At 48.3% G+C, this 12,593-nt stretch overlaps 1 protein-coding gene across 12 annotated transcripts in view; it reads right to left on the bottom strand.

Annotated features, from left to right (window-relative positions):
• Positions 1 to 12,593, bottom strand: part of JADE2 (jade family PHD finger 2) — a 141,326-nt gene that overhangs the window by 28,968 nt on the left and 99,765 nt on the right. For all 12 annotated transcript variants that reach the window (XM_043588005.1, XM_043588015.1, XM_043588035.1 and 9 more), the window contains one exon: positions 12,266 to 12,354. In XM_043588005.1, coding sequence (XP_043443940.1) covers positions 12,266 to 12,354 — 89 coding nt within the window. The remainder of the gene's footprint in view (positions 1 to 12,265; positions 12,355 to 12,593) is intronic.

The following is a 12,593-nucleotide window of genomic DNA, read 5'->3' as shown; positions in this document are numbered from 1 at the left end:
TCTCTCTCAAAATAAATAAATAAATAAATAAAGGGGTGCCTGGGTGCCTCAGTTAAGCGGCCGACTTCAGCTCTGGTCATGATCTCATGATTTGTGAATTCGAACCCCGTGTCAAGCTCTGTGCTGACACCTAGAGCCTGGAACCTGTTTGAGATTCTGTGTCTCCCTTTCTCTCTGGCCCTCCCCTGCTCTGTCCCTCTCTCTCAAAAGTAATAAACATTAAAAAAAATTTTTTTTAATAAATAAATAAAAACTTAAAAAAAAGCTGGGGGTGGGGGCACGCCTGGGTGGCTCAGTCAGTTAGGCGTCTGACCATGATCTCATGGTACTGAGTACAAGACCCTGAACTGACGGCATGGAACCTGCTTGGGATTCTCTCTCTTTGCCCTTCCCCTGCTCATGTCCTCAATCTTTCTCTCCCTCTCTCTCAAAATCAATAAATAAAAACTTAAAATTATGTTAGTACTGCAACCACAGGCTCAAATGGAGGTGTGAAGAAGTACAGGGCACCAACCCCAGGCAAATATCAGAATCTTACATAAGTAGCTGAGGGAGAGGCCAGTCCCCAGGGGCAGCTCAGAGAATAGCTTCCCATGAGCCAGGGACTCCAATGTCCCTCAAGAACAAGGACACTGTGTCTCCTGCTCAGCCGGGGCAACAAAGTGCCATCCTCTGTGTGTGACAGAGTAAGAAGAAGAGAAGGTTGCATTCCTTCTTAGACAAGCCCATCCAAAACTTCTCAGGACCAGGCCATGAATGTCTGCACCCTCATGCTCTGGTTTTCTTCTGGGCTACAGGGAACTCAGGGGAAATCTGCTTTTCCCAATGTTCTGTCTGTTGCCCACCCCCCCAACTCCGACTCCCTGCCTTCCACCCTGGAACAGTCTCCAAGCCCAGCCCCAGCTGACACCAGCAATGCCTCTCTTGCCCAGTTGCCTGACCTCACTGTGGCCTCCCACAAAGGGATATTGCAGGACCTGGTGGCAGCTCCAGACACTATGTGACTTGCTTAGGCACCAACTTTCCCAGTGATTATCAAATCAGAATCACAAGTTGAGAAACCACTTCAATGAGTTTTCTAGGCCTCTGACCAAATTCCAAACCAAACACTCCCCAGAAAAACCAGCATCACTGGCCTTCCAGGGGTTCATGACCAACCCGTTCAGTGGCAACCTCTGCCTGCCAGGGGCCCAAATCACTTGGCTGTGTGTGTCTCATTTGAATCTAGGGCCACAACAGCAAGAAAACAACTGAAATGGGTGCACCAAGGGGGCTTGAGGCAACATCGTCCAGAAATCTAATTAACATTTGCATCTAGCTAGAGAGCGCCCTGGCTTGAAAAAGGTCAAGTTTCTTGAAGACTCTATTTGCCAATATAATTTAATTGTTAAGACTAACACCCTAACATTTAATTAGGGTGCCAGTGTGAAAAAATTAAAATGAGATTACGATTAAATGCTAATTAAGCAGAAGATGAAATGTGGGGAAGATTTCACAGCCCTGATAATTTGCATATCTTATTAGCAAGCAGTAAGGCAGCTGATACAAGAACACAAACTCAGGCATTGGGTGCTTCTGTGCTGTCTGTCTTTCACAAGTCCCCCTTTGCTGGCATGGGTCTTTCCCAGCTAAGGCCTCTTACGAGCCCAGCAGGGCTGGAGCTGGGCTATTCCCCTCTGGGCCCCAGGACAGGACCTGGTGAGGTGAATGGAACTCATAGTCAGCTCATCACTGCCTCCAAATTCTCCTGATCCAGGTAAGCCAAGTGGTATAGGTCGAAGCCCTGTCACTCCAATGCCATGGGGAGCCTCCCACCCAGAAGGGCGTATCACCTTGCTCCAGAAATCAACCCTTCACTACGGTCACTAAGTGCCCCTCCAAAAAGGCACGGGTAAGCCTGAAACCTTTTGCAGTTCTCTCATCCTGCACTATAGTATAAGCATCATCTCTTTCAGGATTCCTGTCCCTGATCACCTTGACTCAGGGAGCACCCCACAGAGCCATGTTCCACCCTGTCATCCTGCCTCTCGTCCCAGCACTTAACACCCCCACAATTAACTGGTGTGCTCCTGTGGTCTGTTTCTTGCCATCTCCCCTGCCAAAGCAGTCCTGTGTTCTGCTATGTTCTCAGTGCCTGGCATAAAGACTGCCACATAGCAGGTGTTCAGTAAATAGTGATGAAATGAATGAATGAAAGAATGAATGAATGGCCCGCTCTGGGGAATTATCTGAGGAGTCTGAGACCCCCAGCTGGCTCCTTGGGAGAGCTTTTTTTTTTTTTAACGTTTTTTATTTTTGAGACAGAGAGAGACAGAGCACGAACGGGGGAGGGGCAGAGAGAGAGAGGGAGACACAGAATCGGAAGCAGGCTCCAGGCTCTGAGCTGTCAACACAGAGCCCGACGCGGGGCTCGAACTCACGGACCGTGAGATCGTGACCTGAGCTGAAGTCGGACGCATAACCGACTGAGCCATCCAGGCGCCCCTTGGCAGAGCTTTTTGAACACACACTAACAGGGTGAGATACCTCACGGATATATGCAGAGTTGAAATCCCCAAGCAGGGCTCAAAGCCCAAGGACCAGCACACTACCCAAGCTGGAGTCTGGGAAGCCAGAATGCCAAGACACACCAGCAGAGGAGAGGTGGCCCTGAAGTAGGAACAGGAGAGGCACTGGAACTCTGCAGGAAGGGATCCCAGGCTCAACTGGATCAGAGATTCAGGAGGGAGAGAGAAAGGGGGGGAGAGAGAGAGAGAGAGAGAGAGAGAGAGAGAGAGAGAGAGTCTAGCCCCAAGACAGTTCCAAGTTTCATCCTAGGTCACTTAGGTAGCAGGTGGCAGACTGGACACAGTGGTCCTTTTGGCCAGGGGACTGATGGAAATTCAGGCAGGGGAGCACTATCCTAATAGTAGCAGCCAGCACTTAAGGAGCACTGGGTATTCAGCACCAGTCTAAAGGCAGCTCTTCAATTAATTTGAGTCCTTACACTAACTCTGTGAGGTAGATGCTACCATCATCCCTATTCTGAAACTAAAGTTAGTTAAATAACCTACACAAGGTCCTATATGCTGCAAGTGGCACAGGATCCTAGGCCATGAGCCACCCAACACTCCCCCCACAGCCCCTCTGCCCCTTTTGGCCACTTGCTCATTGCCTGCACAGAAGCCAAATCAGATAGCTTCCCCAAAGGCTGAACTATGTAAATTAGATGGTGGCCTTTGCAAACTCCAAGCCCTTGAATGGCCTTCCACTGTTCCCTCAGGCTGAGCTGTAGGGCCTACCAGGCCCTGTGGCCACACAAATACACTTCAGTCTCCTGAGCACTTTTCACTCTTGGCACATGGGAGGACCCTGCTGGGATGCTCTTCTCTCTTGCCAAAGTGGGGCTGGCCTGTTTCATCTTGGAGGTCTCAGACGGGTCCACATGTGCTCTGGGAAACCTTCCCGGATCCCAGGCTGGGTTCTGGGCTTCCTGTGAACTCCCACAGGTCCTGTATTGGAATCCCCTGGTTTCCTACTCCATAGCCCCCACATGAAGGAGGTGAGTTCAGTGCGGTCCAGCTGGGTCACAGGCTGGGGCCCAACAGTGTACATAGGGCCTAGCACATGCAAGGTGCCAACAAAGGCTGAATGACTCAAAAGCCTTTCACGAATCTACCACCACTTTCTTGGGTTACTGCCCAAGGCTACATATAAGCTGGGCACCTTGGTACTCTGTACCTTCCAAAGGAGCCTCTGTGCATTTATATAAAACCTGTCCACAAATATGGCAACCCCACTATCACCCAAACATCCTTTTTGTTCTAAACAGCCAGAGGTTATGCTTGAAAGAAGCTCAATTACTCTTCTAAAATGCCTTTGAATTATTTATGAAAACTAAGTAAAGAATAAAATGGATGCTGATGAACTGGAGGCCTTGTCATGGCGAGAAAGTTGGAAGTTGGAAAACAAGCAATTTTCCAAGAATGTGAATGTTTACTATTTTTTCTCTTATGGCAGAAAATGACAAATTGTCTTTAAAGGTCTGCTGCCTAGCAACCAAGTTCTGAGCTGCCTGGGAGATGTTAATTGTAGCTTCTTCAAACAGTATGAAGAATGGTTAAAGGTCTAAAACTTCAAACAGTATGAAGAATGTTTAATAACCAGTCTGAATGCCAAAGTGCCAACATGGCTCTGGAGGGAGCCGAAGACCGTGTTCTCCCCAGATCTAGCAACAATGCACATGGCCTTGAACTCCATTTCCTTTTCCTGAGACTGAAGACTACAGCCACTGAGCCATCTGTCTGGTTTTCCACACCTACTTCCCCAGGAAGAACCCCAAACAGACTCTGCCAGAAACCATCAGTGGAGTCTGGTACGACCTCCTGAAGCAAAGACAGTGACAACAGGCAACTTTCACTATGCTATGCACAGAGCTCTCGTATTTCGTATGTGATCACAAGACTTGTGGATGTTATTTGACTATTTCATCCTGGGACCTTGGCCTGTTTCCTTTTCTCAAGGGGGAATTATTGTATCAGAGAGTATTTCAGACCAAGAGACACCAAGAGGAAGTTCAGTTACTTAAGGAAAGGCTCCAGCACTTGTCATAATTATAAAATATGATTATTTGTGTAATAATTTGTTTAATGTCCACCTCCTCTAGTAATTAAGCTGAGAAAAGCAGAGACTGCATGTGTCTGGTTTATCATGGTGCCTCTCTACGGCACAGTGCCTGGCATGCACCAGGTACTCAAGAAATGGGGTACAACAGGGCACCTGGATGGCTCAGCCAGCTAAGCATCTGACTTTGGCTCAGGACATGAAATCACAGTCTGCAAGCTCGAGCCCTGCAGTGGGTGAGCCCCACTTCTCTCTCTCAAAAAAAAAAACAAAACAAGAAAAAGAAAATGAAAAAGAAATGGTTTACAACAAATGAATGAATGAATGAATGAACCCCAGGATTTGTCTAAGTATGATTAAACTCTGAAGCTTCCTGTCCTGCCTAGTGTGGAGGCAGGGGGCTGAACTGAAAGGTCCCTCTAGGTGGACTTTAGGAACTGGTCTTGGTCACTGTCCCAAAGCCAATGAAAACAGCTTTGGCCAAGAGTGCCTGTCCTTGACCTCTGTCCACATTAGGAGTAAAGGTAGGAGTGGCACCCTCCTCCTAATCTCCCCCAAAATGGAGGGTCTGTCTTGAAAAAGCCAAGTGAAATTACTACCAAATACCTCGTTTTGTTTGTTTATTTATTTAATGTTTGTTTATTTTTGAGGGAGAGAGAGAGAGAGAGAGAGAGAGAACGCAAGCAGGGGAAGGACAGAGAGAGAGGGAGACAGAATCCAAAGCAGGCTCCAGGCTCTGAACTGTCAGCACAGAGCCTGACACAGGGTTCAAACTCATGGACTGCGAGATCATGACCTGAGGTGAAGTTGGATGCTTAACTGACTGAGCCACCCAGGCACCCTCCATATACCTCATTTTAAATCACAATTGCTTTTTCTGAGCACTTCATCTCTTTAGAAACAATAGCTAATGTTGAAAAGTCATTGTCCTGTTAAAACAAGGTGCATGCTAAATGCTTTTTGTACGTGATATATACATACACATATACACACACACACACACACACACATATACACACACACACGCTTAACCTCACCTAATTCATATTACCCCCATTTTACAGATAGAGAAACTGAGACTCAAAGAAGTAAACCACTCATTTGAGGCCTGCATTGTACTTTAATCACTGCAATACTGCCAAGGAACCAGCCAGATATTTCTTCTTTTAAGAACTTTTTCTTTGGGAATGCAAGCTGGTGCAGCCACTCTGGAAAACAGTGTGGAGGTTCCTCAAAAAACTAAAAATAGAAGTGCCCTACGACCCAGCAATTGCACTACTAGGCATTTACCCACGGGATACAGGTGTGCTGTGTCGAAGGGACACATGCACCCCCATGTTTATAGCAGCACTATCAACAATAGCCAAAGTATGGAAAGAGCCCAAATGTCCATCGATGCATGAATGGATAAAGAAGATGTGATAGATCTATACAATGGAGTATTACTCGGCAATCAAAAAGAACGACATCTTGCCATCTGCAACTACGTGGATGGAACTAGAGGGTATTATGCTAAGTGAAATTAGTCAGAGAAAGACAAAAATCATATGACTTCACTCAGATGAGGACTTTAAGAGACAAAACAGATGAACATAAGGGAAGGGAAGCAAAAATAGTATAAAAACAGGGAGGGGGACAAAACAGAAGAGACTCATAAATATGGAGAACAAACTGAAGGTTACTGGTTGGGTTGTGGGAGGGGGGATGGGCTAAATGGGTAACGGGCACTAAGGAATCCACCCCTGAAATCATTGTTGCACTATATGCTAACTAATTTGGATGTAAATTTTAAAAAATAAAATTAAAATTAATTAATTAATTAATTAATTAATTAAAAAAAAAAAAAAAAGAAAATGCTCTAAGAAAAGAGAGGCCAGGGCCTAGAGTCAGAAAAAAGACCAGTTCATAGGCTGAGGGGATTGTTAAGACTCTTTGGGTCAGTTTATTTGATCAGAACCCTTTGCTTATAAACCTGAAGTTCCTAATAATGCAGATAATATTTTGATATTGAAGAAGCATATGCATGTGTTTTGATCTTCAATAACTTTTTTTCTTGTGCTAGACTAGATGATATAAAATGTAGTCAAGTGGTAATTAGCGATAATACTGATAATAGTAGATAACATTATATGAGCTTTTTTGCAATGAAAATTTTTTAGACTACTTCTACAGTGAAGTTTTGAGATTAATTGATGAGGGTATTTCCTTGGCTTTACTACTTTTTTGGGAATTTTTGTTTGAATTTTTAACAATTAAATATTTTTATTAGTGTGTAGTTTAATTCCTTTATATTTGCCATTGAAATAAATAGGATACTTTGATATGAGAAAAAAAAAAGAACTCTTTCTTGGGCTGGAACACAATAAAAATATCTCAAGCCAAGAACAAACTTAAATTAGGCATAAAACATCAGAGAAGCACTCTGAGTGTAGCCACACTCTGCCCAGCCCCATCTAAGCTACCACTAGGTTAATTTGGTCAGACACTTCTCCCCCCTCCTCTCTCTGTCTCTGTCTCTCTCACACACACCCTCTTTCTCTTTCACAAGGATAACAGCACTTCCTGCTCTTTAAAGAATTTATTACACACATTTCTTTTGCAAGAGAAGCCCCAGAGGCCAGGAGGAATTTCCAGCTGGCGGGAGCAGTGGTGTTTCCAACTATACTAGAAGTGGATTCTGCCCCCCACCCCAGAGGAAGGCAGCGAGAGTCTCAGAAAGTAGGCACTTAACCCAGTGGAAGGGCTCTCCTTCATCGCCCGCCTGGCTGCCTTACTGCCTCATGGGGCAGCAGAGGAGCCGCTGGCTATAAACATAGCTTAAGACCACAGGGCAAACATGAAACCTTTTTCGATTTCTCCTGTTTGACCTCTCAAGATTATGGGCATTTTGTTACAATATATGCCATCACTGTTTTAATATAAAATCTGTCATTTCAAACATCTGCATAGCACCTGTACTCCTCCAGGAAAACATCTTATTTATCCTGTGGTTTTGCATCTCAGCAACACATTCTGGCTACCCGTGCCTTCACCCAAGGTTGAAGAGTCCCATTTTTAGAAACAACAGGTCAAGCCAATAAGCTTCATCCTTGCTCTTCACTTGCTGCTTTTTCAGAAGGGGTGGGGGAGACTTCTATAGGAACTTTCACGGACACTGGTTCCGGCAGACACCTCAGTGGTGACAGAAACTGTTCACAAGAATCACTTTTTTCTAGCATGCCCCTTCTTCCCCTAGGGCAAGAAGCTGAGCATTGGTGAAGGGCCCCTGTGGAACCCGCAGAGAGGCCCTATTCTCTCCTCTAGGGATATACTGATCTGTCACCAGGGCCTGCAAAGGAAGCTGACAGTCAGGTCCCAACTCCTACCTACCCTGTTCTGGGACCATCAAGGCTTTGACCCCAGGGAGGCCAGTTTTACCTCCACTTATTTCTGAGATCTCCTCCACCTTCAGGCTTCAGAGGCCTCAGCAAAGGACAGTCCTATCTACTGAACAGAAACTCCATGGCAGGGCTCTACAGATAACGACCTGCAGGCTCAGGGAGATAGAGTCACTTGCCCAAAGTCACAGAGCTCCTCAGTGGCAAAGCTGGCTGCACCTCCCATAACGGACACTTTCCTGTGTAGCACCTGCATCCTGCTGCCAGTCAAAGGACCAGTTCCCCAGGGACAGGGCCTGCATTTTCTGTACCCCTAGCACCCAGCTGGGCCTATCAGGCATTCTCAAGTGCTTGCTGAGTTTAATCATTATCAGTAGCTCTTGGGTCCTGGAGACCCATGTCCCTGCCCACTGGCTGATTTCCGGGGACTCAGACTTCCTGAAAACCCTGTCTGGAGGGGAAACCCCACCACTCGGCCTGCCCTTCCTTCTACCTTTCTGCCCAGGCCTGAAAAAGACACAGCCTCAAACAGCAGCCTCCAACCCAGGGGGCTGGCCTCATTTCTCCTCCAGAACTCCTTCATAGCTCGGCCAGGGCGATGGAAACCTGTCTGTCCCCCTGGCCACTATGTGAGTAGGGGTCAGCTGGGGGCCTGCCCTCAACCACACTCCCTGCTTTTGCTTAGTTCACTGAAACAGGCTGGAAAGCCTCCTCTTCCTCCTTCAACCTCAGGGTCCTTCCAGGAAGGATCAAGCCAGGACCTCCTGTCTTAGTAAATTAAGGAGAAAGGTCTGTGGCAGTAGACCAACAAAAGGGCTTTAAAAAAGAACAGATACTTGGGACTACACTCCAGGCCATTTAAGTCAGAATTCCAGGGGGTGAGGTGGGATGGGATGGGGCCTGGTATTAATATTTAAAAGTATAATCTTTGGGATTCCATCAGATTCTCAGAAATAGGCCCCACAAAGTGTTAAGCACCAATAATGGTTATACCATCTGGTCAGACAAGCCAGGCCAGAAATCCAAGGCCTCAGCATGGTTTATACACTAGTACCACCTTCCCAGGGCAGGCTAATCCCTTCTACTCCTTTAGGACTTAAGCCTTAAGCGACAAATCTCAGCTTTGTTGGGATCCTATAGGCAGGCAGAACAGAGGAAGGGGGCAGCCTGTGTCCTTGGGGTCAACACTACCTTTTCCTTCTACTACCAAAGAGGCCAACTTCAGACTTGGTTCACTTTTACCAAAAATCCAGCCTCTCAAGAATCCCGGGGCCTGTCCCTTCAGCTCCAGTACTGAGACCTGTACTCCCCCCCACCCCCCCACTCTGGCTGAGGGAGGCCACCCACTCATTACAGGCCAGAGGGGAAGCTGGGTCTCAAGGCCTCAGCCCTGTCCAGGGTCCTGACTCCTGATCCGAACACTTTTTTCTGCCCTACAGCACCTTACTCCAGTGTAGATGGGGCTCTGAGATTTATACCTTCGGGTGCACTGGGAAGGGCAGCCCCTGGCAGGTCATCACAGGGGCAGTCGCCCATCTGGCATAAACCCAAGCCCAGCCCTTTCTGTGGCTTTTGGCTTAACTAGGTGTTGGTACTGCTGCTATGCTATATACTCCTGGCCCTCAAATCCCCCATGCCATCACTGTCCACATTCAGAGATGAAGAGACAAAGGGAACCAAGGGTTCCCCACCAGGGAGGGGAATGCACCATGCACATCCATTTGCAAACATTGTGGCTGGGACCTTGGGCCAGACTGACAACTACCCCACAGGTGTCTTACTTTAGAGTACTGGAGAGTTGGGACTCCCAGATCCCCTTTCACCAGGACGACCAAAGCCCTTGGTCCCCAGGCCCAGCAGACTCTAAAGGCCCGCCTCTCCAACCCATTCACAGAAAGAGAGGGGAACAGCCCAGAGAGGAGATTTAGTGTTAACGTTATCTGCCGCCAAATCGTTGCTTTTCATCTCTGCCTCTCATGAGCCAAATAATTTGGAAGCTTTCATTGATGGTTTCCTCTCGGCCCCACGATCACTTGGAATTTATGCCGGCTATGGCTCAGCCTCCTCACTTAGGGGACAAGGGAAACCTCACAGGCTGCACTCCAGCCTGCTGTGGGAGGAAAAGCTTGTCCTTGGCGACAGTTCAAGGCAGTGAGGACTTCCTCAGCCCTCCTGGAGCCCAGGACTTGAGGGCGGGTGATGCCAGTCAGGCCTCAGAGCTGCCTGCAGAGGCCCCTGGGCTCGAACCCAGAGCCATGCACAACCAGTAGCCAGAAAGGCCTGGCATCAACGGCCTTTTGATGATTTAACTCTATTTTTAGGTGGAGAAAGGTTCAAAGGCTCTGCGCTGGAAAACCCAAGAGGGAGGGGAATTTTCAACCCCATGCAAATCACTCTTCCCCTCGGCCTTTGCAGACACCTGTTTCCTCCCAGCCCCTGGCCTATCCAGGATAGAGATGGCAGTCCTGCCCCTGGGATTTCTACCCTGAGAAATGGCCCCACCTCCTCCTGGAGCTTGGAGAAAGCAGGGTAGGCAGAGTCTGGGGAACCAGCCAGCCCCAGGAGCTCCCCAGAACTGCCCAACTCTTCTCCAACATTGAGAGCAGGGGCAGGCAGAATCCTCATCTCCAAAATGGGAAGAGAATTCCTGCTTCCTAGGTACTTGGAAGGCACATAAAGGTGGCTGTTGTTTTACTAATTAAACCATAGCCACTGGGGAGCCCCTGTGGCTCTAAGAAGAGGGTGGGAGGACAGGTGGGGAATAAGGGTGGAGGAGCAGAAAGGCAGCCCCAGAGGCTCCCAGGGCTCTAGAACACACTCTGCCTCTTATGTCCCAGTGCCCTTGAGCACATCCCATATAGCCACTGAGCAGGGCTAGTCCACGAGGGCACTAAGAATCTCAAAACAGCATCCCCCTGCCCACCTGTTGTTCCAGTCCTCACGGCATTCCTAGAGGTATCTCCTTCCATCTCCACCCCTCTCCCACAGGGCCAAAGGAAGACACTAAGTTAAAGGATGGGGATGGGAGACAGCGGGTCTCAACTACCTGCCCTCCCCTGCCAAACATACAAAAGTCCTAGGCTAGGCCAGCTCCAGGACCTGGGGAGTTATTTTTCAAATGCAAGGTTCTACAAAAGATGCCTCCACTGCATCTTAGGGGCTGGCTAACTACTGCTGCTCAGGATTGGCCCCCATAGTCATGAATGCCCCTGTGGTTAGTGGGGAGAGAGGACTCCAGGCTCAGAACAAAGATACCCTCCCCCACTCCATGTCAGGAGCTCTGCCTCAAGACTCTAGGCCCTTCTACCCTTGGCACTACTGGCCTCAAGAGCGTCAAGTCCTGGCTATACAGATCAATTTCTTTACTGTAAGAGGAGGATTGAGAACCCTAAGTTACTTTTAAGGATTAAAAAAGTGAAGTGTTGAGCCCAGCTCCTGGCTACTCTGTAGGCTACAGAACAATGTCTCTCTTAAGGCCCAGATTCAAACCCCCTGCTTCTTGGGCGTTCAATGCTCTTTCAATTGCGTCTGGGCCAAGGGCATCTGCTGTCCCCAGTGCAATGCACTGAAGACCTGAAAGAGAGTGATGTGGCCCTAGGATGTGATTTGTCAGTGGCCACAAGAAGCAGGATCACAATGGCCCCGCGTGTCCAGCACTACCCACCCCTGACACACTTCTCCACAGTTCAAGAAGTCAAACACCTCTACCTGCCACAAGAAACATCCCAGGTCAGAGTAAGGAAGACTTAGAATGCAGGTGAAACAAGAAGAATAAGGAGCAGATGACCTAACTGGATAGATGATCCCGAGGACCACAGCCATCACCCCTGTATCAGCACATCCCATCACCCTTGGCTTAGCCACCAGAACACCCCAAATCCTACTGCTTCTTTCTCCACTGCTACTACTCAGCTCTCAGCCACCACTGCTTTTCTTCTGGACAACTGCAAAAGAGTCCTCATTTCTCCTCACAGCAGTCAGTGGGGCCTTTTATTAAAACATCAGGCTATGTCATTACCCTGCTTATGATCCTTGAAAGGCTTCTCTTCTTGCTCAGCTCACTTGGAACATTTTTACAACATCCTACAAAGCTTGACATCCACACCCCCTCCTCCCATTCATTCCACGCAACCACTCTGGCCTCGCTCTGGTGACTGGACCCTCTGCCAGGAACGCTCTCTCCCATACATCTGCAGAGTTTTATTCCCTTAACCATCCACAGGTCTCTTCTCCTGTGGCTTCTCCACCACTGCTTCATCTTTCTCTGGACACCTGTCACTACCCACCTCGGAGGGCTTCTTTTCGTTCTGCCGGGGCCAGCCCGACTTGGTGCTGCTGGGCAGTTTGGAGCATCTTGATGCAGATGTAGCGTGACCTGCAGAGAGAGCACAGCCCATTAGGGGCCCCTGGAAGGCAGGGAACACCACCCACCCACCCACATCCAAGGATAGGAAGCCTGTAAGGAAGGGTCTGGCTTGAATGTTCAGCAGGTGGAAACCTCTGTGAGCACCTGTCCCTGCCCTGGACTTCATCAATGATGAATGCGGACATGAATACCTCCTCCACTCACCAAGCATAAGGGACTTAGGAAATAAAAGGCAGTGGCCAGGACTC

This window comes from Prionailurus bengalensis, chromosome A1 (assembly GCF_016509475.1).
Source record: "Prionailurus bengalensis isolate Pbe53 chromosome A1, Fcat_Pben_1.1_paternal_pri, whole genome shotgun sequence".
NCBI classification, from domain to species: Eukaryota; Metazoa; Chordata; class Mammalia; order Carnivora; family Felidae; genus Prionailurus; species Prionailurus bengalensis.
The sequence above is the reverse complement of the archived record's forward strand: the minus strand, read 5'-3'. Positions and strand labels throughout refer to the sequence as shown.